The 27517-nt window shown below is 44.8% G+C and overlaps 2 protein-coding genes and 1 long non-coding RNA gene across 9 annotated transcripts in view; 2 read left to right on the top strand and 1 right to left on the bottom strand.

Annotated features, from left to right (window-relative positions):
• The window catches only part of MYO5A (myosin VA), a 185281-nt gene extending 169966 nt beyond the window's left edge, over positions 1-15315 (top strand). For all 7 annotated transcript variants that reach the window (XM_087859219.1, XM_045812047.2, XM_045812046.2 and 4 more), the window contains 6 exons: positions 1321-1410; positions 3253-3403; positions 5484-5766; positions 7446-7620; positions 8796-8876; positions 9156-15315. In XM_087859219.1, coding sequence (XP_087715345.1) covers positions 1321-1410; positions 3253-3403; positions 5484-5766; positions 7446-7620; positions 8796-8876; positions 9156-9308 — 933 coding nt within the window. In that variant the 3' untranslated portion in view covers positions 9309-15315. The remainder of the gene's footprint in view (positions 1-1320; positions 1411-3252; positions 3404-5483; positions 5767-7445; positions 7621-8795; positions 8877-9155) is intronic.
• A 1165-nt stretch (positions 15316-16480) lies between these two features.
• Positions 16481-23374, bottom strand: LOC148107034 (uncharacterized). Its single transcript, XR_015723150.1, has 3 exons — positions 23147-23374; positions 19002-19197; positions 16481-16987 (listed from the first exon to the last, which is right to left on the bottom strand). It is a non-coding gene; the product is annotated as an uncharacterized LOC148107034 (long non-coding RNA).
• MYO5C (myosin VC) overlaps positions 19992-27517 on the top strand; it is a 95799-nt gene continuing 88273 nt past the window's right edge. The window contains exon 1 of the mRNA XM_045812174.2: positions 19992-20201. Coding sequence (XP_045668130.2) covers positions 20175-20201 — 27 coding nt within the window. The 5' untranslated portion in view covers positions 19992-20174. The remainder of the gene's footprint in view (positions 20202-27517) is intronic.

The raw sequence follows: 27517 nt of genomic DNA, 5'->3' as shown, positions 1-27517 counted from the left end.
AATGAACATCATGCTTAACTTCAACTCACGTGTTTCTGTGAGGAGCTAAGAGAATGTGCTCCAAGTACTTTGCTTTCTGATTATCTAACTGAAGTTGGATGACAACTTTTAGGACAGAGATAAGTGGGTCGTTAACAGGGCCAGAGGACGCTCTCAAATCTAAGGGGTCATTCATGCACTATTTTGTTTTAATTGTGGTAAAATACACAAAACAGAAAATTCACCATTAACTATTGTTCAGTGCATAGTTCTGTGGCATTAACGGCATTCACATTGTCGTGCAGCCATTATCACTGCCCCCTTCCAGAACATTTCCATCTTCCCCTCCTGAAGCTCTGTCCTCATGAAACACAGCCTCCCTGCAGCCCCTGGTAGTGAACCTCTGACAAATGCGGGTTCTCCATCCCTACTGTGCAGATACTGTACGGAGTTAGCTTTGCAGGGGTTACTAAAGCGTGGAGTTTCTGAAGACTTAACATTTAAAAATTGATGGATGTCTTCTGAAAGAACTCATTTCAGTTTTGGTGAATGGATGCTGTAGTGCATTTAGCCTGCAAGTTTTGCTACAAAGACAGCAAAACCAAATCGTGTTTTCTCCCTGTCATCCTAGTTGCATGAAGATGTTTATCTAATTTGACTATTTATTATACCAAATTGTTTAAAAATTAAAAAGGAGTGGGTACTAGCATATAACACCCTTTTAATGCCATTCAAAACTGATGTGAATTTGTCCCCCATCCCAGTTTTGAATTGAAGTGTATTTGCCTCAAGCCCTGTTCTGACTTAGCAGTCGGGTGTGTTTGACAGGAGCCCCGGTCCCAATGCAGAGCCATTCAGCTTCCCCTTTCTCCTCTTCTGCACAGGACTCCCTCCATCCCATTTCTGATTCTCTGCTCATGAATTGTATCTTATTGTTGACCAGATTTGTAACCTAATCTGGGTTTCAGCGCTTCATAGTCTGTGACTCCCTGTTGTGCTATTAGTCCTTTCTGGTCACCTGAATAATCCTGAGGGAAGTGAGTTGGGGTAAGCTGTGGTTTGATGAATGTTTTTCCGCCAGAAGGGACTGCTAAGCTAACATCACCTGAACGACTGGGCCTCCTTTTCTAACAGCAAGAAAATGGATGTCAAGCAAAGTACCAACCACCCAACCAACGCAGGGTTGAAATTTTCTAGCAATGATGTAAGACTTTACAATTGCAATGTGATTTATTTTTGTGATTATAATGTGACTGAAAGAAGTGGGCCTTCTGGTATCTGTTACTTTCAGGTTGCTGTTTCCCTAAGGAGAAGTGAATTTAGCCTTTTTCTCTCTTTCAGAAAAGAGGTGATGATTTCGAAACCGTCTCCTTCTGGCTCTCTAACACATGCCGATTTTTGCACTGTTTGAAGCAGTACAGTGGAGAAGAGGTGAGGAGACCTTGATTACGAAACCAGCGTGATGTACTTTCTCTGACCTCTTTAAGGAGAAGTTTTAAAGCATGAAACATTTAACCATTTGCTAATTTAAAGATTTTATGTATTTACTTCAGACAATGAGAAAGAGAGCAAGTGAGAGAGAGAAAGAGAGAGAGAACATGAGCAGGGGGAGGGGAAGAGGAAGAAGCAGCCTCCCCACTGAGTAGGGAGCCCGACGTGGGGCTCGATCCCAGGACTCTGAAATCCCAGGACCCTGAGATCCCAGGACCCTGAGATCATGACCTGAGCTGAAGGCAGACACTTAACCAACTAAACCACCTAGGCGCCCCCCATTTGTCAATTTAGAAACCTGAATTCAGAAGTGGGTTGGACGCTCATAGCTTTCTTTGATGTTCATTGTTTATGAAACAGTGAATTGGAGAGCAACATAGTTTCTTCCCTCTGAGAGTTTGTATTATGAGGAAGCATAGCAGAAATGAAACCAGCATTGGTTAATGAATTGTTAGGAGCAATGAAACCTCGTGTCAGTATGTGGGAGTGGGCTTTTTAGGGACTGATATGAGAAATATTGAACTGTTTAAAGAAATTCATCAATTTTGGCTTTCCATAATACATAAAAGGTGATCGAACTGAGGCGTATCTCTTTACATTGGTCCAAAAACCTATTCTGCTTTTATTTGCAGTGATATGTTCATCAGGCGTTTGATAGACTTAAAAACTATGTAATATATTATAATTATTATTTATTAAGGTCTATTCAGTATGTATCAGACAGCACTTCCTTTACACTCTGTTATTTAATTCTTACGGCATCTCTGTGAGGTAGGAATGACAACCGAGTTTTACAGATGAGGAAACTGAAGTTGGGCGACGTTCATCACTCTGCCCAGGTCCTCTTAGTCAGAAGGAGCAGAGCTGGGGTTCTGCGGCTGCCTGTCTGACAGCCTGTGCCCCTTCCCACTGCCGTCCATGCCTTCCAATTTTTGCCTGGAGGGCAGGCAGAGAAGCTGACCAGTAGACTTTCTGGGCACCCAGAGGCTAGGGGCAGAGGACTGTCCTGGCAAATGATGGAAAGCATTAATATGCGTAAGGCGCAGTCCCTGAGAAGGTGGGACGGAAGACTAGAATTCCTCTGAGGGGCCATTACTTGTCCTATCAGTCCGCACTTCTAGACCGTGTTGCCAGGTGGTTTGTAGGGAGGCAGATGCTTGACTGTGGGCAGAATCCATGAAGCAGGCAACGTCTGACAAAAGTACCTGCCTGTACAGTTGGTTTTCCATTTTAATTAATACCACCAAAAAATTCCATCCTAAGCTTGGATTGAAAATCATGTATGGTTACCATGAAATATAATAAAGGGAAATTTTTTATTTATTCACTGATCTCGGTAGAAATTGGTCTGTTTTAAAAAGATTATGTGTGCCCTTGAGGTGTAGTATTTATAAATAGGACTGTATTTAATGGAACTGAAGTTAAAAGATTAGTACTTTAGATAATTTAGTGTTTGGCAGTAAACGTGCTGCATCATAAGTGAAAACACTCATTAATTTTTTTTTTTTTCAAATTAAGTTTCCCCCATCTTGTTTCACTGACATGGCTATTGGAAAGTCTCAACTGCTAGCTTGCCAAGCTTAGATATTATTCAAAAGCTCATAAGAAGTGGAAGGGGGATACGATGGAAACAAACACAGCATTTGAGAATGACTCTCTGGCGTTCGAGAGTGGAACAGGTGGAAACTCTTCAGAGGAAAAGACAGCAGGGGAAACTGATCAAACGAAGGAGCTAGGAGAGAGAGTTTAATGGGTGTCAGTAACTTGGCCTTCTGGTTCTAGGGCTTTATGAAACACAACACATCTCGCCAGAATGAACACTGCCTCACCAATTTTGACCTGGCTGAGTACCGGCAGGTGCTAAGTGACTTGGCTATTCAGATCTACCAGCAGCTCGTGCGGGTGTTAGAGAACATCCTTCAGCCAATGATCGGTAAGGCGAGGGCAGGGCTGACGTCGAGGTCTGTCTGCCTCACGTGCCCAGCAGCGACACTTGTTCAGAGGCATATCGTCATACGAGGAGCATGAAGTGGTAAAACTCAATCCTGAAATTAGCTGGAGAACCCCAGGACCTCAGCCACGACTAATTGGAATACATCAAAATCACTGCTTCCCCGTGATTGAAACGGCAGTACCTAGTGAATCTCCCCACTGGCTGATGCCTCTCCCTTGAGACTGGGTTCTGCTTTATGCCCAGCAATATACCTCATACTTGTCCAGTTTTCAAAAACACTTTAAACTTTGGTCTCAGAAACTGCTACACGGGACCTCCTCGGGGCCCACCTAAAACGAAGGAGTTTGCACTTTACCTGTTAGGCTACAATCGAAGGGCCGGGGGTACCATGGCAACAAGAAATAGGTCTCAGACACTCTGTGTTGAGTTACATATCTCAAGGCCCCTGTGGAATTGTCAAAGGCAATCTGGTTTCAAGTGGTGGTTTCTCACTGGCTAAGTGACTGGGGTGTGCACGTTTGTGTGTTTCTATATATGTGTAGTCAACTTGGTGCGTGAGCCTATGTACCTCTCTTTATATGCGCGTACTCACTCTGAGTATGTATTTATATGCCGTACTACCTGTGTTCCTTTGGAATGGGTAACAGACGAAGTAGGAACTCGGGGGCATATATAAATTGCAGGCTGCTAATTTTGAATGGACTGAATTTAAGTTATCAAACTGTTATCTTCAGGCAAATTATCAGCAGCTTTTTTTTTTTTTTTAAGATTTTATTTATTTATTTGACAGAGGGAGATAGAGTGAGAGAGCAAAAACGGGGGCAGGGGCAGAGGGAGAGGGAGAAGCAGGGCCCCCGCCGAGCAGCGAGTCCGTTGTGGGGCCCGATCCCAGGACCCGGGGATCATGACCCGAGCCGAAAGCAGACTCTTCACCTCCCGAGCCCCCCAGGCGCCCCTATCAGCAGATTCTTAAGGCTGCTCCCAGCTACCCTTTCTTTCCCCACACGCGTGTTCTCCCATTTCCACAGCTTCTTCATTGCTCTTAGTATTCCGTCCTCCATCGCAGGCCCACAGTTAACCTACCAGAAACATAAAAGGCTGAGGAAGCCATGGGAGATGGCAGTGATTTCCTCAGGGGACAACTTCAGGTCAGTTCTTCAGTTGTCCCCTGACAGTTGTGTACTCAAAGCAAGGTAGGTCAGGTAAAATGTAAGAGGCAACACAGATGCAAAGAAGACCAACTTCAGCCAATGTTTCTTCTACTTTTGCCTCTCTTTATTGACTCAGCAGGAAGCTTACCTCTGAGCTGTCCCGCTTTAAACCACTACCCCCATCTCCAATGTTTTGTGTCAGTGTGAGGTTCTGCGGTTAGCACTGTGAGCTATTCAAATGAGTAAGAGATATAAAAATGAATCCGGAATGGCCCCTGCTCTCAAGGGGCTGCCAGTCCAGGGGGCGGTCACCCCACAACTGTCCTCGAGGAGGCATAAGCCAAACACTGTGAGGGCGTAGTGGAAGAGCCCTGCCCCAGATTTGAGAAAACCGAGTTCTGGGAGGTTGAGGCTCACCCGAGGCCTCCCTGCTTCTGTGGGGAGCTCAGGGCAAGGAAGGGCCCGGTTTTCTAGCCCCACACAGCCATTCCCCTCCCAAGGCTTCTCCACGACCACTGCCCAGCCTCCTGCTGTTCTTGCTACTTGGTTCGCCGGTGGGGCCTCACATATCCATAGAGAATTTCTTCTCCTCTCCCTAACTGCTGCATCTTTCTCAAAAACCCTCCCAAGGTACACAAGCTGGTACTAGTACAAGGCTGCTGCTTTGTATTCTGGAAAATGCACCATAGAGATTTCTTAATTTTGTGGTAAATTTTTGCATTTAAGAATTATTCCTTCATCAGAGTTTATAATCTGGGAACCCTTTTTTGGAAAGTTTGTTTTCCCCTCTCTTTTGGTACTCAGATCATCGTCCTAAGTTGAACGTGGGAGAGTACGCGTGTGCATGTGTAAGCAGGCGTGTGTGCACGTGGAACAGGCATCTTCTAACACTCGAACTCCTCCCGCAGTCTCCGGCATGCTGGAGCACGAAACCATTCAGGGCGTGTCTGGGGTGAAGCCCACAGGGCTCAGAAAGCGAACCTCCAGCATCGCAGACGAGGGCACCTACACCCTGGACTCCATCCTCCGGCAGCTCAACTCCTTCCACTCGGTCATGTGTCAGCACGGCATGGACCCTGAACTGATCAAGCAGGTGGTCAAGCAGATGTTCTACATCGTCGGGGCCGTCACCCTGAACAACCTCCTCCTGCGCAAAGACATGTGCTCCTGGAGCAAAGGCATGCAGATCAGGTGAGCCCACGCCAGCCCTGCCATGCTGTCGGCTCCCGGCCCGGCTGCCGGCCTCAGTGCAGGGGGCACCTGCTGTCTGCTGCCGCCGGCCACGCAGCCAGGGAGGGCCACGCTGGACCTCTCCGCTGTCACGCGTTACAGCTCCTGACTGTGCCTTTCCACAGGTTCTCCCACCACTAGCTGGGAGCCTGCTCCCCTGGGACACTGACTTGTTGGAGGAAATGGAGAGATGATGAAAAAAATACTTTGAGTTGAGATGGCTGCTCCCTCACCTTTTGCATGTGTTTGAATTGTACATAACAAAATACCGAATTCTTTGTAATGAAGATTTCTAATGTTTGATTTCTCTTAGAAATTTATTTTAACAAAACGTCTTTTTGTACCATGGCAGCAAAAGCATGTCTAATAGATCTCTTACTAATCGGAAACATGCCCCTCTATCTTTTAAAAACATGTCCACTCAGTCTTATGCCCAGCTTCTCCTCAGCGTAACCCATTATCATAATAGAATTGATTTTTTTTTGCAAATTATTTATTTTATTTTTTTAAGATTTTATTTATTTGAGAGGGAGAGAGATAGCAAGAGACAGAGCACAAGCAGGGGAGAGAGGGAGAAGGAGGCTCCCCGCTGAGCAGGGAGCCCGACCCAGGGCTCGATCCCAGGACCCCCGGATCATGACCTGAGCCAAAGGCAGATGCTTACCCAACTGAGCCACCCAGTCATCCCCAGCAAATCATTTATTTTAAAACAGAATATTCACCAAGAGAGGAAAAAATGATCTCTCCTCCATAAGTCTTTAGTTAATCTCGGGAAACCCTGGCATCCTTTTCAAATTTTCCATTCTAACACGCATCCATTGTAGTTAGCATTAAGAAGATAATGCCGTCATTCAGGTCATAGACTTTATTTCTCTGGAAGGTTTGTTTATGTATTTCTCTATACACGTGAAGCACTGTTGTAATATCACACTGCCTGACTGCCAAGTTCTCATTGTGTGTGTCCATTTAGCATTTTAGCATGAGAAGCACTGTCACCTGGTTGACCACTTCATGAAACCTCAGCATCTGTGTGATTTCTACATCTCTCTCCACATTTGGGGTCTCTGTCTCTTCCAGCACCCCCGATCCCCCCATACACACACACTTTCCCTTCTCTCCTTCCATCCCTGGGCTTCCTCGGGCCACTGCTCTATCACCCAGGCTCTTCCCTAAAGAGGGCTGCAGCACAAGGTCTCTGTGGGGGCATCTTGCTTTTCCTGACTAGGAGTCTGATTGGAGGAAGAAAGGGTCCTCAGAGGTTATCAGTTCTCTCCTCTGACGCTGTGAGACCACCTAGGAAGCATTTTCTGGTCAGCTGTTTAGCGACACGGCCATGTTGAATGTTCCGTTTTGTCTTTCAGCAAGTTTTATTTAGTAATTTTTGCTGTAATGGCTCTATTTCTACCTTCCATTGAAGTTAATGATATCCTCTAGTCATTTACTCTTATATAATTATGATTATAAACCTCATGGCTATAATAAAATTTTAAGCACAGCTGGTAAGATTTAAGAAAATTGAACAAAAATACTGCCTGTCATTTTAACTGAGATTCCTGACAAAGCCATACATAAAAAATTAAGACATTTATGACAACATTCAGTAAATTTGCATTCTCTCCCTCTCTCTCTTTTGGGCACAGGTACAATGTCAGTCAACTGGAAGAATGGCTGCGTGACAAGAATCTGATGAATAGCGGGGCTAAGGAAACCCTGGAACCTCTCATTCAGGCTGCTCAGCTCTTGCAAGTGAAGAAGAAGACAGATGACGATGCAGAAGCCATTTGTTCCATGTGCAGTGCTCTAACTACTGCCCAGGTGAGGCGCCGCCCCCTGCTGGGAGATGCTGTAGCGTTCAGCAAGGGTGACGCTTAGGGAAGTAAGGAGCCCCCCAGCCATCGCTCTTGGCTTGGAGCGGACTTCCCGTGTGTCAGAGAAGACCGAGATCTATACAGATCTTAAAGAAAGGAGGTTTTGCCAGAAAGTAATACATTTCGGTGGGAGCCACAGTCATCCACAGTCCACACTCAATAAATATTTATTGAGTGTTTACGGTGTTCTGCGTAATGTCACAGACACCGAGATACAACCAAGAACAAAACGACGACCCTGTTTTCATGCAGTGAACATTCTATGCAGCCTGTATCCCAAAAAGTAATTTTCCGTATCATTTGATAATTGAATGATATTAGACTTCTCTGTTTTATAAGACAGATAATTCTTGTTCCTTCATTTCAATAAATGACTAATTGAGCTTCTATCTCAAGGCACCGTACTATCGCTGGGGGAGAGACTTCAAAATAAGTAACAATCCTTGCCGAAAAGGAATTTTCCAGTTCTGTAGGCCAGGCAGATGTACCCAACTGATTCTAGTATACGAGGTTCTAGCAAATTCTATAGGACGATGTCTAAAGGAAGTGCCAAGGGGCTGTAACTATGTTCAAGGAAGGTCCCGTTAAGCTGAAGCATTGATGCTAAGGAAATGAGAAGGGCATTCGAGGGCAGTGGCAACAGCACGACGCAAGGCACAGGCATAAACGTGCCCGTTTTTTTTTGCCAGTAATTTCTATGCTGAGTCCTGGGCTTTCTTAACGTTCTTTACGTGTCTTACCTGGATTATACATAGAATACGTATAGAAAGCAGCTGGATGGAAACAAGGGACACCGTTAACAGTTGTCACTGGGGTGGACTGAGAGGATTGAGTGGGACACTTTTCCTTTTCATGTATGATCTTTTGTGTAGTTTGGTTGTTTTTCCAAATTTATATGGGCTTCTTAAAATGTACAAATATTACACTAATCCATTCTTATTTAAAAACTTCACACAGTAAAGGTAAATATGCCTTTAGACCAGCTCTCTCTCCCCTTATCCCAACCCAGCCCTGAGTGGAATTACAAACTATACGCATAGATCCTTTTACTTTTCCAGATTATAAGCAGCCAGTGTGTGTTTGATAATCTGCTGCGAACTTTGATCATTTCATTTCTCACAGATTGTCAAAGTGTTGAATTTGTATACTCCAGTTAACGAGTTTGAAGAAAGAGTCTCTGTATCATTTATTCGTACTATACAGGTAAGATCTCCCAGGCTTTCTTTTTCTTTGATTCACAAACACAGTTTTTTGAATGAAAATTTTATAGTTTATTGAGAGAAAATGTGTTTTTTTATTGTATTATCTCATTTTAACAGTGCATTAACTTTTTGTTAACAGCTTATTAGAAAAAGGAAGTGATTTTAAAATAAATACAAACATTCTTTATTAGTTGAGGGTTTTTGGCAGATTTTTGGTGGGGGAAAAAATCTTCATATATCCAAAGAACTGATGCTCTGTTTTTTGTTTTTTAAATCTCAGATGCGTTTACGAGACAGGAAAGACTCTCCTCAGCTGCTCATGGACGCTAAACACATCTTTCCTGTCACCTTCCCTTTTAACCCGTCCTCCCTCGCACTAGAAACCATCCAGATTCCAGCCAGCCTGGGCCTGGGATTCATATCACGGGTCTGAAAGTGATGGGATGTCAAGGCCAACAGTGGCAATAAGAACCCATTATTTCCAGGGAGCGACTGAAAAGACATTTTTAAAGAGACAGTACTAATTATCTTTCAAACGAGAGGTTATTAACTGGAAATCTCCCTAAATACTTTCATCTCCTTGGAAAGAACGATAGGCTTCTTTGTGCTGTGTTCCTTACTAGCAACTCTCCCCCTGGGTCAGTTAAGTGTCCCGAGGTATATGACAGAAGGAAGGGGGAGGAGAGGTCTCCAGATGCCAGCATTTATTTTCAGTCCTTAGCACTGCATCTAGATGATATGGCAAACGTGTAAATTCCAGCCATGAGCTGTTGTTAGGAAGGCACCCACAAAGAGTCTCCTCTGCGCGGACCAGAAGAATTGAAAGAAAAATCGCCGTGGAGTACATATCCTACCAGTTCAGGAATCGGTTATGTTGATGTTGTCAAACCGGATCGAAGAAATAAACTGGCGATACGTAAAGTCCTTGGTCAAGTAACTTCCTTCTATGTGCACAATGATATCGAGATATTAAGAGAATGTTGGTTTGCCATAGAGCATAGAAGTCCATTTGTACTGTAGCTGACTGAGCATTTAAATTGCTGCTACGCACCGTGTTCTTTAATATTTAAGCGATATTCTTATTAGGCACTGCAACGATAAGCTTCTCTTTTTATCAACTGTGTTTACAATTCAGTCAGATCGGTTGTAACTGGGTTATGTGCAGATATATACAGGTCCACCTGCACAAGGAGCAGACACTGGGAAGTCATGTAGTGATAGGACAAAACGACATTTAGGGATAGGATTAGACAGAGTGGCTGTTGTCCATGTCATTATTTATTCAGAATGTATTACATTGATGTGCTCGTTAATCTTCCCTGGGTGGATATCACATCAGGGTACAGTGTTCTGTGAAGTGACTCATTTTTAGTTCCCAGACCGGATTCCTGCACTGCATATTTTCAATCCTGACAGGTTTTCTTTCTTCTTCTTCTTAATTTATTAAGAATTAATCTCAGTCACTATCTAGAGAAGATTCAGGTCTTGAGACCTTGATTATCCTATAAATTATGCAAAAGAAGGTGTATAATAAATACTATGGTTCCATTTTTTTTTTTTAGGCTTTGCAACTTCTATAAATGTTCTCAGCACCACTAGATACTTTAAGGAGTATCATATTAGGAATACTTTAAGACTTACATAAGAAATATAAGAAGATTGCTGAATTTTACAGAGGATATGTTTCAATAAGACCCAGATCCTATTAAGTGTCATTCTGAAATCCTAATTAAACATGTTCTCAATTTTTCCTGGAAATCCTAGACAATGGGTCTTTCAGGTTGTGCAAGAGTAAATTCTTAGCTTTCATTAGAAACTCTGGTTCTGAATCACAAACATAGATTTATGTAAGTTAACTGTTAGATGGTCTATGAAAAATGACATCTTATTAAAACATGTGCAATATTAATGGAAGTCAGTTTCAAATCATGATAAAGATTGTTATTAAAGATAAACACTGTCTATTAACTTATTTGGGCCTCACATTCCTCTTTTATACAATAAGAGGGCTGGATGCTTCCACATCTAAAATTCTCCCCTCTCAGCACTTGGATCATAGAGAAACTAGATGCAGTTACTCAGTGAGTTCCCCCTCGAATGGAAAGATCAGTGTGTCTGGTGCCTCTTAGTCGTGGGGGATTAATAAAATGTAAACTCACAAGTTAGTGTAGCTGTAACCTTTCTTAAGTATACACGGCTTACATGCTTTTAGAAAGTGAATTAGTTTGGGTGATTTTTATTCCATCACGTACTGCTGTATTCAAGTTGGATACATTTATTTATTTGCAAAATCAACCAAAACCACTACTGATTCAATCAGGTTCTCTTAGTTTTCCCCAGTTGTCAATGTGGTTTTCAATGAATGAACTCTTATAACCACTTGGTTAGTACTGAATGTGCCAGAATACGGACTCATTGCATAGGGGAGATGCTAAAAACAAAATGCCACCATTGGAATAGACTGTCCGCTTGGGACCGGGAAGTCCTCCCTGCCCTTCCCCAGCTTAGTCCCCATGCAACATGTCCTGTGCACACCCGGAACCTTGTCAGGTCTTCAAGAGCACACGGTAGCTCCTACTGCCACTGTGGCCCTTTATCTTACCCCAGACAGCTCGTGTGCTGAAACGTCTCTCTCGTCTCCTGCCTTTCTGCTGGAAAGTGCTGGAGCCTCCGTCCCACACCTGGGCCAGAATCTCTCCTGTTCAGTGATGGTCACACAAGATTCTATTCCAGGCTCTAGCTTCCTCTGAGGCCTACCCAGGACCCCAGATGGGAATCTGAATTCGCTTCTCTTAGCAGCCTGAAGATCTTTAGTCATGACAAGGATACCTTACAACCAGGGAACCCCACGACCTGGTAAATGACTCTGTGTGCTACTCTCTTGAGGATACAAGAATAATGTGCTGACTAGAGGTTTCCTTTAGCCCCTCCGAGGACAGCTCTCTCCAACCACACTTTCTCACCCAGCTTCAAACCTACCTTCTCCAGCCCTCCACCCGCCCATTCCCCGTTCACTCTTTCCCTTCCCTCAGCCAAACCATAGACCCCATCACCTGCCTGCTCACCGACTCTGACCTGTGGAAAGCAATGGAAGGGGTCAGTCTTCAATTGCCCCCGGCCTCCCTTCAGGCCGATATTTGTTGTTCTAACTTGTCGGCAGTACATTCCTTAACATTGTCACTAATTTGCTTTTTCATATTTCCCCTGTGATACGCAGTAGGAATTCCAAGAAAGATCTTGAAAGAACATGGTTCTGTCTTAATAGCTCCTTCTCAACAGTCTCCCCACTCAGCTTACGTACAGACAGCTCACATCTGGGAATGCAAGGCCGAAAAATGAGGAGCAGTTTTCCCTGTAGCTTCCCTTTGGTTAAGGCTTTGGTCTACCTGACCTGAGAGTAACTATAAAGAAGGGGGAAGGCAAGATGCACTAAGCAGTTCCTTTGGAAGTTCTGAAAAATCTCCACATACCTGACACTTCTATCATCAAGTGCAGAAATACAAGAAGGTACATTCCAAAGCCCACCAAAAGGAAATCTGGGGATTCCGGTCAGTTTGTACGATTTGCTTTATTGCCTTTGTTTCAGTGGATAATTGAGAGTTGGCTCTTTCTGGGTGAGTAATTATGTGTAATACAGATCAGATTTTTAATAACGTGAGGGAGGCTATGAGAATATTGGGATTTCAGTGTAGTGATTGTTTTAAGAAATTACTCCCTGGTAACCCTAGGTAAAAGGGCACCTGTCCTAGTCTGAGAAATCCTCACACAATATGCATACTCCTTCTCTCTCCCCGTCCCTCCGTCTCTGCCTGTCTCTCTCCCTTTCTCTCTGTCTCTCACACATACACACAGAGTCACCAGAACGTAGAGTTCCCCAGGAGGCATCCTCAAGGATCCTCGGGTAACCTCAACTGTTTAAGATGAGACAAAGCAACAATGGGTGTGTGACCCTTACGTTCTCCTGCTGAAAGTAGTGCAGACCAGGACCTTGCATCTGGCTATGCTTTTCTTGGGCGCACGTCCTCTGTTACCTCATTGTATCCTCACGACAGCGCTGGAAGGTCGAAAGGGTAGCTGCTACTGCGTCACTTGCTGATGATAATTTGAGAAAGAGAAGGTGGGTGACTTGCTGAGGTCACACCGCCCTCCCGTGGGGCCCGTCTCCTGCCTGCAGCCCGAGCGGTGCCTGGGCAGAGGGAGGCAGGACACTGAAAAGTCTCCAGGGGACATTCTCTTTCCCCTGCTACCCGTGTGGTGCCCTGGGTCAGTGAGAGGTGTTCTTTTTTTTTTTTTTTTCTCTTATCAGAATTGGCAACTGGCATACGGGAACTGAGCGAGTGCCGAGTCCCAGGTTCTTTGTGCTGACAATCCGAGGTGCCCGGAGCCTGGTGGCTTTCTTCGTATCTGTTCCCTGCTATCCCTAGGTTTGATTTTCATGAGTCTGAGCTCCCTTGGAGGGTGCAATACTCTGTGTTTAGGTCTTTCATTAGTAGCAGGCTGTCTCCACCTGGCTGGAAGCCGTGAAAGCCTCCCCGAAGTTAAGAGGTAGGTCACTCTCCACGCCCGCGCAGAAGCACCTAGAGCCGCCGGGGGAGCTGTGCAGCCTGCAGCCAAGCCCCCGGGGCCCTTCTGAGGCCTGTCCCCGGGCAAGCCCTATACAAGTCAGTGTGTCTGAGCATTCCAGTGTGTGCATGCTGCCAGTGTAGACTCCCGAGCTAGGAGGTGTGCTACGTGCATGCGTGTTAGAGAGGCTCCGTGTATTGCTTTGGCCTCTGTTCATGGATAAGTGCATCGTGATTTCTTCTCAGGCTGTGCTGTGAGGACCGCCTTAACCCCTGCTCCCTTCCCTCCGAGAGCTGCCTTAAGTTCTCTGGAACTCTTCCTCTGTAAGGGACTGACTCACCTGGAGAGGATATCTTGCTGTGTTTCTCAAGGTTCTGCGAGGGTTTCGGTTGGGTGAGGCCCCCAACCACGAATTCCTTTCTCTCCTTCCTGCATGACTCTCCCTCCTGTGACTTGCCTTCCTTTCTTTGCTGTTATTTCCAAACAGGTGTTAGAACTCAGGCAGCACCAGTCTCAGAGCCGGTGAATGTGGGCCCAGAGAGTGGTCCTGAGTTTGGGGGGCTTTGTGTCGCGAGGAAGCAAATGAACATATGGAAGAAATAGATAACGTAGCTTCTTGGTAATGCTTAAGTGGCGTGTTTTCTCCTGATCTTTTCTTAATGCAAGTAAAGGGTACAACTTCCATGGACATGCTTTAAAAAAATTTTTTAGGAACCCTGTACTATATATATGAGTTTGAACGAAAACCGAAGAGATCTGTAAGTTCTAACCCATTGTATTAACCCAAATTAAATCAACCTGGAGTTACATACAGTAGATTTCTCAGATCAGGAACTGAAAGATACTCTGTAAAATAGCTGCCAAAATGCATTTTATACATTTTTTAATTTTCTAATTTGGTCCAGCGAAAATGTTCATTAGCTTAACTTAGTGAGTGTCATTAGCTTCCGAAAATGACTGAAAATGACTAACGTTTCCTTAGTATTGTGATACAGCTTGAAATATTTGAAAGAAACATGTTTTTCGAGTGGAAACTGGTATGTATAAGTCAATGCTTGGTAGGTCAGTACATTTTCATGCATTTTTCAGTCAATAGTTTCAAATATCTTATTGTTATTACCATAAGTTATAAAACTTTAGCCTACATTTCAGGCTCTGTAAATCACTTGAACCATTTAATATTTTCCAACAAATGGTGAATTTTTCCTTTAAATGTGGCTATGGATGTTGTAATTTATGATTCTGGTTATGTATTTTTTTTGTGAACTCCTGGAGTAATGTTCACTTTTTTTGTGTCCTTGGAAAATTTAAATTGCTCTAACAATGTTACACAGAAATGAGCTCATCATGACATTTAACATATTGTATTTGAATTGTTAATTTTAATTATTAATTTACTGTGAAATGGATATGCCATTTAACTACCATGAAACTGAACATTGCAGTTTTTCAAATATTTTTCCTTCTTGGATCTGGAAAAGGAATTCTATTTTGATCTACATCGAAAAACATGATACAGTTAATCTTTGAAAAGCTGTAGGTAAAATATGCATCCATTTGAAAGTAGCGGAAATACTAAGAAGTGAAAGACATTATCAACTAACTCTGGTTTTAAACTGAAACCGTCCCAGCATATCTCACGTGGAATTTTAAAAAATAAGTTAATAATTCATCTCATATCAACAGAAGCCTTTGAAACATGGGTTTTCACCATTTATCATCTAGTGCTAAGTTGAAAACCAAAACAACATCAGATTGACACTTACACTCTAAATTTGTAGTTGTCTAACGTCGTCCTTAGTAAATGTGCATCATTAATGCTGTATTCTCCTAGCTATTATAGAAAATTGTTCAAATAAAGATATGGGAATAAAGTATTTTTGTTAGTGTCTTATAAATAAGCTCGCAGCACATGGGACATGGGACACACGCCAACATGGAGCATGTTCTGGGCTGTAAAACACAACTTTAATATCTAAGAGGACAGAAATCATACAGTGTCTGCTCTCAGATGACGATAGAATTAAACTAGGTACTAAGAGGAGAAAAATGGCTGAAAAATCCCCAGATTTGGAGCTTAAACAACACGCTTTTTAAGATTTTTTTTTTCCATTTATTTGAGAGAGAGCGCACGCGTGCATGCACACGAGTGGGGGGTAGGAGCAGAGGGAGAGGGAGAAGCAGACTCCCCACTTAGCAGGGAGCTGGACACGGGGCTCAGTCCCACGACCCCAAGACCATGACCTGAGCCAAAGGCAGACGCTTAACCGACTGAGCCACCCAGCTGCCCCTTAAACAACACACTTCTAACACATTGATTAAAGAAGACATCTCCAGAGAATTTTAAAAATATTTGAAGTAAATGAAAATGAAAATATAACTTATCAAAATTTGCTGGGTGCAGTGAAAGCAGTGCTTAGAGGGATATTTATAGCACTGAATGCATGCATTAGAAAAGAAGAAAGACCTGTAATCAATCATCTAAGCTTCCACCTTAAGAAACTTAAAAAGGAAGAGAATATTAAATGCAAAGTAAGTAGAAGAAAACGAGTAAAAAAATCAGCAGAAATCAAAGACATTGAGGACAGAAAATCAATAAGAGAAAATCGATGAAACCAAAAGCTGGTTCTTTAAAAAGATCAATACAATTGATAAACCTCTAGCCAGGTTAACTAGTGAAAAAAGAGGGATGACATACAGAATAGGGGTTGCTTGGGGCTGGGAGGAGTTGTGTTCGGGGAATGAGAGGATGGAGCAATAACCGAGAGGCACGGAATTTCTTTCTGAGATGATGACACTTTTAAAATTAACTGTGGTGTCCTCAGTTTGAGGGGAGGGGGGTGGGGGAATGCGCTAGCCCGGTGATGGGTAGTAAGGAGGGCACGTGTTGCATGGAGCACTGGGTGTTATACGCAAACAATGAATCATGGAACACTACACCAAAAACTAAAGATGTACTGTATGGTGACTAATGTAACATAATAAAAAATTATTATAAAAAAATAAAACTGTGGTGATAGTTCAATCTGTGAATCTACTAAAAACCACTGAGTTGTATACTTAAAATGGGTGAAGTGTATGCTATAAGGATTATATCTCAATAAATCTTTCTTTTTTTAATAGATTTTTGACTTCTGGTATGACAGACTGAGAAGCTTAACAAATTCTCTCCTCGAAAAAGCAAGGATGACACTGGATGAAAGTATCAAAAACAACATTAGGGCTCTATAAATTGACCAACATCATACAACAGATTAGTAGTGTTTATTCATGACAAGCCACCGACCTCTGAGGAAGAACAGCGTTTGACAACCCTGCTTGGGGCTGCTCCCGTCATCCTCCCTCACCCAGCTCAGGTAGGCTGGTAGTTCTCCCAGAGTCAGGCAAGCTATGAAAACCAGCAGCTTTGTCTTTGGAGGGGCTCACTTGATTGGGAACAGAGTGCGGTAAAAGCCCTCGCCCAGCAGTAACAGCAGTAATCTCAGAACGGTGAGAGAGTACGTCTCTGTCGTTTCAAGCCACCCAGTCTGTGGTGCTTTGTTACAGTGGCTGTAGGAAAGTAATACAGTATGAATCTCAAGGATCTGTGATGAATTAAGATGCGTATTTTCATCCCCAGAGGAACCACTAAAAAGGTAACTCAGAGGGAGAGGGAGAAACAGACTTCCCGCTAAGCAGGAAGCCCTCTGCAGGGGCTCCAGCCCAGAACCCTGGGATCGTGACCTGAGCCTAAGGCAGACGCTTCACCAACTGAAGCACCCAGGCACCCCCTCTCCTACCCACTTTATGTCTTTTCTTTATGTTATTATTTTGGACAAGAGGTACGTAACATTGAATTCATCATAATCCTCTATTTGTGGCACCTGTCACTGTTGGTCTGTGCCAGGCCCTTCAAAATTGTTTTGGTTCCTCCTTTTTCTTTATTATCAATTTCTTTTCCTTCAACCTCATAGATATTCACTCTTGCATAATTAATGATAACTTTGTAATTTATCACCCACACTTATTTTTACATACACTTATATCCATGAACAATATATAATATTGCAGGTTTTTTTACTAGTTTTAAAGTTTATATATAAAGACTTTTGCTATACATCCTTTCAACATTGCTTTTCATATCTCTGCAAGTCGATATAAGTAGGTCACATCCATTCCCGCTGGCAGCTACAGAGTCTATACCATATGTACACACTATTTATTCATCTCCTACTGATGGATATTGATGGATATCTCCTTTGATATATAACTCTGTTATGATGAAGATTTACTTAACTGTTTTGTTTGTGGCTATGTGATAATTTATCTCCCTAAACCTATTTTCAATAAATATTCTCAAATTGCTGTCTAGAATGGCATATCACATAGTTCCCACCAGTTGTGTGAGCAAAAGTTATTTTCTCACATCTTAGGCAGCATTTGACATTGTTCAACCCAAATATTTTCGCCAATCTGATGAGTATATAGTGATATCTCCTTGTTCTCATTTGTATTTCTCTGGTTACTAATAAGGGTGACGTCTCCTTATGTGTTAACAAGCCATTTGAGTGTTCCCATGTGCCTTAATTTCCTTGGTCAATTTAAAAAATTGGACTTACTGTCTTTTTAAAAACTAATTTATAGTAGTTTCATACATATCTTAGATTAATACAGATATTAATCATTTCTTGGTTGTTTAAGTTGCAAATGTATTTCCCAGGCTGTTGCCTTTCTTTAAGAATGGTGTCTTTCACTGAAGCAAAATCTTTCCTTTTGATGACCTGAAATTCATCATTGTTTCTTCCGATGATTTTGCTACCTTGTATCTTAAGATATTTTTCCTAACCCAACATTGAAAAGCTGTTACCCTTCATTTTTTTCCTTAAGAATATTATAGTTTGGGATGCCTGGGTGGCTCAGTCGGTTAAGTGTCTCCTTCAGCTCAGGTCCTGATCCCATGGGTCCTAGGATCCAGTCCCCCTGCGCTCCTTGCTCAGCAGGGAGTCTGCTTCTCCCTATGCCTGCAGCTCTCCCTGCTTGTGCTCTCTCTCTGACAAATAAGTAAATAAAATCTCTCAAAAAAAAAAAAAAAAGAGGATTTTAGGGGCACCAGCGTGGCTCAATAGGTTAAGCATCTGCCTTTGGCTCAGGTCATGATCTCAGGGTCCTGGGATCGAGACAGGCTCCCTGCTCAGCAAGGAGTCTGCTTCTCCCTCTCCCTTTGCCTCTGCTCTTCCCCCAGCTTGTGACTCTCTGTCTCTCAAATAAATAAGTAACATCTTTTTTTAAAAAAGAATGTTATGGTTTTACCTTTAAGTTTTGATCGTAAATCTATCTGGATTTTTTATTTTTAGATACAGCATTTGGCATGGATTTGCTTCCCCCACCACACACACAATGGGCGCATCTATTAAATAATCTTTTCTTTCCCATTCTGATCCTTAAGGCCCCATATAATATGGGGCCCTGCTCGTGGACTCCCTTCTGTCCCACTATTCATTTATCCATTCTCGTGCCCGTATCACACTGTTTTAATGATGATGGATTTGTGATATCCTTTAATATGTGGTAGGGCAAATCTCACCTCTTTGGTCTTTGTTTTGAAGATTTTCTTGGAGGGGCGCCTGGGTGGCACAGCGGTTGGGCGTCTGCCTTCGGCTCAGGGCGTGATCCTGGCGTTATGGGATCGAGCCCCACGTCAGGCTCCTCAGCTATGAGCCTGCTTCTTCCTCTCCCACTCCTCCTGCTTGTGTTCCCTCTCTCGCTGGCTGTCTCTATCTCTGTCGAATAAATAAATAAAAAATCTTTAAAAAAAAATAAATTGAAGATTTTCTTGGTTGCACATAAATTTTATTCCATACAAAATATAGAATCATTGTACAATTTTCCAAAAGTTCTGCTAGGATTTTTATTCCAATTATATTAGGCTTATACATTATATTATTAATCCGGGTAGAATTGACACCTGTACGATATTAAATATTCCTATCCATGAAAATGGCATTTTCCCCCATTTATTCAGGCCTTCTTTTATGTCCTTGTAGAGAAAATTTTAACATTTTCTCCACAAAGGCCAAGCGCATTTTTGTTAGTATAGTCTCTGGACACTTTATATGTTCACTGATGTTGTAAATGTCTTATTTTCCATCTTACTTTCTATCGTATTTTCTGAATGATTATTGCTCACATAAAGGAAAATAACTCATTTTTATATTTGATTTTGAATATGGTCATCTGGCTGCACCCTCTTACAAGTTCTAATAATTTGATGATTCTCTTGGACTTTCTATGGCAATGGTCATATCCTCTGCTCTTTCCAGTAAACACGCTTGCAAACTACGGAAGCCAAAACTTGGCCGGGAGCGTCTCAAACACACTTGTTCCTGCCTCTGAGAGCCCGGGAATCCCACCTGCGCCGGCGGCTCAGCATCCCCGCCAGGTGGACCCACTTGACCGTCGGGAGCCGGCCGGGAGGCGGCTCGCGCCCTGCCCTCAGCCCGCCCCAGCCAATCGCGGCGCGGACCCGCCGGGCTGGCGGGCAAGGACCAATCCGCGGCTTCTCTGCTCCCGAGGCCGCTACCGGGGGTGGGGGGGAAGGTGAGTAGTCGGACGCTGGAAAACTTCCCCGCAAGATGGCCCAGCGCTGATTTACGCGCGGGCTGCGCTGACGGTCACTCGTCCGGGCCTTGGAGCCTCACGCCCAGCCCCCGAGCCTCGCACCTTCACGGCCCTCGAGCTGCCCCGGCTTGTCTCGCCCATGGCGGTGGCCGCGCTGTACACGCAGGTACTTGAAGGCGGGCGCGCGGGAGGGAAGACGGCATAGCGCTAATGCTGACTGTACCTGGTGCCCAGGCCACACCTGTGCACCTGGCGCGTTCGCCGCAGGGAAGGGCCGCGGAGGGCCTGGGGACCTGCGGCACCAGAGAGTCGCTCTCCGAGGGCTCTGGTCCCCGGCGGCGGGGAGAGCGCCCCCCGGGAGCCTCGGGTTCCCTCGGGATGGGAGGACCGAGTGCGAGCGGCTGCCTTCCCGGACCCGGGCTTCCCGGGGATCGCGCGTCTGTCTCCCGCGCCTCTCGGCCCCCGCCTCTCGAGCCACAGGTGGAATCAGAGTTGCCCACAGGGACACGGAAATCTCAGACACGGGCGAATAATAGGATCCATAATCTTCCTGACCCTCCTCGGAGCCCCTTGAACAAGAAGCTTAGGACCGCAGTATTCAGGATGCTTTCTAGAATTCCCGGGTCTTCAGAAATGCCTGCACGTGCATTTAAGTTCATCTGATGTACGAAGTTGCAGCTGCCTGGGCGTGTAAGGCAAGCTTCACCTGTAGAATTTGAGGGCTCCTGTGAATCCGGGGGTCACAGGCTCTTCACTTAACACTTACACGTTGCTTTACAATTTATAAAGCACCTTTCCCATACACCCTGATTCTGGGAGTCACTCTAGAACATTCCTTAGAAACCATCTCTTCCCCAGTGCCGAGGGCTCCACCCCTTATGTAGAAAGATAGCATTCTGGCACCCAGAACCGCCTGACATGAGCTTGGCTATTTATTTGGATAAAAAATAATTTGAAATTGTTGGCCCTTTTGAAAAAAAATCCATTTGAATAGCCATAATGTCAGACCCTCTCACACCCCAGTGGAGTAAAATCTGTGGTTGCTAATATTCAGTTGGCTATCCGTTTCCCCCTGACACATGCCCTCAGTTTGTATTTGAAAAGACACTTTGCTGTAGATATAAATGATAGTTGTAAATAATTGTTTCGATGGTTTAAGCAAACTTTTTTCTTCTACTTTGCTGAATTAGTAATGCAAGTACAGATCATCCAAATATTACTGTGCCCTCTAACACATTTCCATTAACTAGAGTTCTAAATGGGCACTGTTTGAACCTCCACTCTTCCAGAATAGTTTACCGGTGAGCACGTGAGCCATCAGATATCCAGCAGGGTTTCTGAGGTCTTCAACTTACTGGAGGTAAAAGAAAACTTTGGCAGAAAGCAATGCTTGGAAGATACTTTGGAGAACAGAAAATTGTTGATGATTAACCTATTTTAGGTAACTTTTTTTTCAGAAGCAAAAATACACAAGTGTAAGCTTTTGTGTCATCAAGTGCCTTGCACCACAAATATGTTTAAATACCAACTAAGTAGCAGGCATAATGTAGGGAAACTGATATGGAAGAGTTTCTAGAGAAGAGCTTGGGTGGACAGAGAATCTGAGAATCCCAGAGCCAAAAGGAGCCTTGATGGCCATCCCTACCCACTTTGTGTCCAAATAGGAATCTTTGTCCCAAGGCTGCCTCTGCCTTTCCTGGTGGTTAGTCAGTCCCCACGTGGTCAATTCCAGAGGGGGGAAGCTCCCCAGTTTGTATAGCTGCCTGTTTAGGTTTTAGAGAGCCTGCTTTGTTACTGAGTTTTCTGAAACTGAAACAAAATCTAAGCCCTGTCCCTTGCATGCCCACCACTTCCCCCAACACTCCCCAAGTCCACAGATCTAGCCATTTGTCCCTCAAGGCCAGCACACAGGATTGGCCTAAGTCGAAGTTCATGTCTGGGGGACTCTTGGCCACATTTATGCCCCAGGAGTGTTGCTTCTCTGCACAGTCTTAGCCATACAACGTTTTAAAACATTCTGAAATCCCTTTCTGCACCCAGGGGCAATTCGTGATGCAGCAGGGCGATGGGTGGGCTGTCCGTGGGTGATGGCCATACCCACCCACAATCTGCAGGCTACACTGATGTTACCTGCCTGCCCCCTGTCGAATCTCCCTTCCTGCATATGCCTTGAAGACAGGTATATTATCTCCCATAAAACATTTATTTAGCACTTTCTGTATTTAAAACATTGTGCTTGGAGGAGATTAGAAAGATTTTTTTGAGTGATAGGCTTGCCTCTCAAAGAGTTTTCTGATGAGTGAGAAATGAGAAATGTCAAAAAATTCAGTCTGCTGAAGCCCTAAAGGGAGGATAGAGCTGAGAAGGGAGGGTCTCGGCGACTGGAGAGTTAGGTCGGAGCTTCATATTCTGGTGCAGATTTTGAGCGTGGGAAGACAGGATCAGGATTGGGGGCTGTGTTTTAGGAAGCGGGGTATGTCAGCTGTGCCCATGGGACTCAGGTGGCTGAATTCTCAGGTCATCCTAAGTGTCGGGGAGAGAATGAGGGCTGCAGTATTGGGCAGGGTGAATGGAGGCAGAGTCCAGAGAGCCTGTGGCGGTAGGTGACAGTAGGCCTGGACTGGGGAGATGAAGGGGCCTCGGATTACATGGAGTTCTGGGTCTGGATGATTGAGAGCAGGGGTGCCATTGACACACTGAGGCACACCAGGGGGAGGTGATCTTAAGAAGTTAGGAGGCAAACTTTGTCCCTGCAGGGGATGAGGCACTGAAGGGCTTTCCCAGGGCCAGTGCCCTGGGTGGTTAGAGGTTGGTGGGGAGGTTTCGCCAGAGTCTTCTGCCCCAAGGGAGAAGATGAAGCCCGGGCATTGAGAGCCTCACCAAGGGAGAGAAGAGAGCCAAGACCGTTCACGGGGGAACGAAACTATTCAGAGGGCCCTTGAGATGGAGCCATGACAAGGAGAAGGAGGCAGGAGAGCTGGCATGGGAGCCACAGGGAGAGAGGTTCTGAGAAAGAGGAGACTCCTGGGAGGAAGTGTGGTGAGAGTAGCAGTTGCTACCGGAAGAAGTGTAAAATGACCCTTCTCTTTCAAAAGCTACTTGGCAACATACCTTAGAAATGTTGAGAGCATTTGACCCAGCAGCTCGGCTATTTGAAATCTGTTTGAGAGAAACCGGTTTGGCCATTCACTGTTGGAACCTCTCTGGAAGCCCCTGGCACTCTCAGACTCGCTGACCAGCCACAGGATCCCACCTCTGCATCCCCCCCTGCCTGCTTGCTCCTACCTCAGCGCCCGCTCTGCAAACTTCTGGCCAGCCCTTGATGCATTCCTGCCCATTCCACCCTCTGTGCCTTGGTTGGCTTGAAATAACTGCTTTGCTCAGCAGCGCCTCACCTTCCAAGTTCAATTTGAGCAGTGCCTCGTCTTTTTTTTTTTTTTTCCAGTTTCAGAGGTAGAATTATTTAGTGATTTATCAGTTGCATACAACACCCAGTGCTCATTACTTCAGGTGCCCTCCTTAATGCCCATCACCCAGTTACCCCATCCCCCACCCCCCTCCAGCAACCCTCAGTTTGTTTCCTTTTTTTTTATTATTATGTTCAATTAGTTTTTGATGTAGTGTTCACCAGTTCATTAGTTGTGTATAACACCAAGTGCCCATCCCCACATCTGCCCTCTTTAATACCCATCATCCGGTTACCCCATCCCCCACCCCCTCCCTTCTGTAACCCTCAGTTTGTTTCCTGGAGTCCAGAGTCCCTCATGGCTTGTCCCCTCTCTGATTTCTTCCCATTCAGTTTTCCCTCCCTTCCCGTGTGGTCCTCCATGCTATCCCCTATGTTCCACCTATGAGTGAAACCATATAATTGTCTTTCTCTGCTTGACTTACTTCACTTAGCATAATCCCCTCCAGTTCCATCCCTCAGATTGTTTCTTATAGTTACGAGTCTCTTAGGGTTTGTCACCCTCTCTGATTTTGTCTTATTTTATTCTTCCTTCCCTTCCCCTATGATTCTCTGTCTTGTTTCTTAACTTCCATCTCTGAGTGAAATCATATGATAATTGTCTTTTTCTGATTGACTTATTTTGCTTAGCATACTACCCTCTAGTTGCATCCACGTCTTGCAAATGGTAAGATTTCAAAAGGAAATAAAAGCCATCCAAATTGGCAAAGAAGTCAGACTCTCACTCTGCAGATGACATGATACTATATGTGGAAAACCCAAAAGACTCCACCCAAAAAATTGCTAGAACTCATACAGGAGTTCAGCAAAGTGGCAGGATATAAAATCAATGCACAGAAATCAGTTGCATTTCTATACACCAACGAGACAGAAGAAAGAAATTAAGGAGTCGATCCCATTTACAATTGCACCCAAACTTTAAGACACCGAGGAGGAGTGCCTCTTCTGAGAAATCTTTACAACCAGCTCCACTATCTGAGCACCTCTCAGTTGACTTGTAAGCACTTGTCAATTCTCTGTCTCCCCCATTGACCAAGAGTTTCTAGAGAACAGGGAACAGTGGGGACTCAATAAACATTTGCTGTGTGCATGCATGCATGAAGGAGCTTTTCTGCTTTCAGAAAGAGCTGTAGGCGTAAGGAAGATGATGATGGTTACTTTTGTCTCGCAGTCATGGAGCATTTGTGCCAGATGCCACCCTCGGAACTTTATATGCCTTCTTTCATTTCATCTGAATCAACAATGTTATGTGTAGATGTTGTTATACCAATTTTACAAATGGCTCAGATTGAGTAAATTGCCTAAAGTTACCTAGAAGTGGAGGAAGAGGGGTGCCAGGGTGGCTCAGTTGGTTAATCGTCTGCCTTCGGCTCAGGTCATGATCCCAGGGTCCTGGGATCGAGCCCTGCATTGGGCTCCCTGCTCAGCAGGGAGCCTGCTTCTCTGTCCCTCTGCTGCTCCCTCTGCTTGTGCTTGCTCTCTCTCTTTCTCTCTGTCAAATAAATAAATAAAATCTTAATTTTAATAAATTAAAAATGCAAGGTTGACTTTAAAAAAGAAGTGGAGGAGGAGGCAGGATTAAACCTATGTTCCTAATACCTCTCACTACCAGAACCGTGGTTCAGCCACCTTTACCGTCTTCCTCTTCTCCCCATTCACACAGAGGACTTGTGGGAAGACCTCCGCTTCATAGCTGTGCGTGTGATAGGCATGTGTGGTGTTTTTTTTTTCATCTAAGATATTGGTGAAAGCGGCACATGGGTGGCAAGGCAGAGAGCTCTATGGCATGCCTCTAGAGATGTTTCTTAAATTGTTCTGGCTTATTAATCGGGACTCAGGTGACAGCTGGTTTTAGCCACCGATTCACAAATGATACCATCCTTCAGTCATCTATTTCTCTTGCTTGTGTATGAGGAACTCACAGAACATCTTCAGGAAAGTTGTGCTGGAACTCAGATGTGCAAGGTCAGGAGAAGCAGTTCAATGTCTCTAAAATAAGGTCAAAGTTCAGTTTAATGACTTTTCATTTGGCTATTTTTTTTTAAATAATTCTTTTTTTTTAAAGATTTTATTTATTTATTTGACAGAGATAGAGACAGTCAGCGAGAGAGGGAACACAAGCAGGGGGAGTGGGAGAGGAAGAAGCAGGCTCACAGCGGAGGAGCCTGATGTGGGGCTCGATCCCAGAACGCCGGGATCACGCCCTGAGCCGAAGACAGAAGCTTAACCGCTGTGCCACCCAGGCGCCCCTTCATTTGGCTATTTTAAGAAGCTTTTAGACTTCTATGTATCATTAACAACTCAGGAAAAGTAGATTTATCCATTGTATTATATATGGGTACTTCAAAAGAGTAAAAAAATATATATATAAAGACTAAAATACCAAGCTTAGTGTTTGTTTTTTTTTTAAGATTTTATTTACTTATTTGACAGAGAGAGAGAGAGAGCACAAGCAGGGGGAGCAGCAGCCAAAGGGAGAGGGAGAAGCAGGCTCCCTCTGAGCAGGGAGCCTCATGCGGGGCTCTATCCCAGGACCCTGGGATCATGACCTGAGCCGAAGGTGGACTTAACCGACTGAGCCACCCAGGCGCCCCCAAAGCTTAGTCTTTAATTGGTGCAACTAAACTACTCGGAATTTGAATTTTTGTTCTATAGATGTTTATGGTGTGCTAGCTATGGGGAAGTCATTGTGTGGGGTTCAAGGGTACAAAGACAAGACTTTTGAAGCTCAAGTGCCAGTGGGGGAGATGGGAAGGTACCCAGAAACCTGGGGAAGGGGCAGAGAGAGCTGTAAAGAGGAAGCGTTCAATCCTGTTAGGAATAGGGGGTGACAGGGAAAGTGCCACCAAGGAGAGGAGTTGTGAGCTGAATCTTGACTGCTCAAAGCGATTGCTCACTGGCAGCAAGACAAGGGGTGGCACTGGGGGTAGAAGGAAGAGAGCCAAGGAAGGGCTTGGAATGATCTAGAAACTGCTAGTGGATTGGGTGGCAGCTGGCAGAGGGTGGACTGAAGAGGGAGGGAAGCCTGAGTAGGAAGACTGTCCAGGACAGTGGCTCCCAGACTGACTGTTCATCAGAATTGATTAGGGCAGGGGAGACTTGTAAAGCTTTTCATCTTGCTGGGCCTCACCCATGGAAATTCTGATTGAGATGTGGGTGAGGGAAGCTGTATATCCACAGAAACCTGGTGCTCTGCCTGGTTGAGGAAGCCCTCAGCAGACCGTGGCATCTGTCAGGAGAAGATTGGTGGGGGTGGGGGCAGGGGAGCTAATAGATGGCCATGGCAGTGGGGATGGATGGGACAGACAGGTGAGACTTGAGATGTAGGCTTTCCAGCACCTGAGGACCATCTGGTTGTTGGAGGTGGAGGGAGGGAAGGGGGCCCAGCATAGTCCCAAGTTTCTGACTTGATCATCAAGTCATCCTCTTCTGAGGAAGAGAAGTGGGTTTAGGGGGTACATAATGGTCATTAGAGCTTGGAATTTGTGAGTGTCCAAGGTCATTTAGGACCCGGTGTCTGGGACACTACGGGAAATGTGGTCTAGACCTGCTGAGAGATCTGGGCTGGAGGTCTCAGGCACACAGGTGCCAAGGCAGTTGCAGAAGCTGTTGGAAGGGAGGACACTCTAGAGAAAGCCTGTCAGGAGGAGGGGCTGGGAAGGACACCAGGAGACAGAGGGGGTACTGCAGAGACTGGGAAGGGCCTGGAGGGATAAGGGAGGGGAGGAGAGGGAGCATAGCTCTGGCCTGGTTGACCGAGAACATGGAGACTCTGTTCCGGTCCAGAGAGCAGCTAGGAAGCTTGTGGCGTTCCCTATTCCATGCCAAGTCTTCAAGCCCTTTCTGTGCCCGGCAGCCGCAGATGCCTTCAAACAGGCAGGCAACAAGAGAAGATGCCCTCTCCTCTGCTGAGCACGTGGGGTGGGGGATTCAGCATGTTCCCAACGACGTGTCACTTCCTAAGGGTTGTGCTCCTGAAGCCTGTGCCTCATTGTCAAGCCTCCCTTGGCTTGGAA

Source organism: Ursus americanus, chromosome 36 (assembly GCF_024610735.1).
Source record: "Ursus americanus isolate L20-20 chromosome 36, mUrsAme1.1.p, whole genome shotgun sequence".
Classification (NCBI taxonomy): domain Eukaryota; kingdom Metazoa; phylum Chordata; class Mammalia; order Carnivora; family Ursidae; genus Ursus; species Ursus americanus.
Note: the sequence above shows the minus strand (reverse complement) of the source record. Positions and strands in the feature narration are given on the sequence as shown.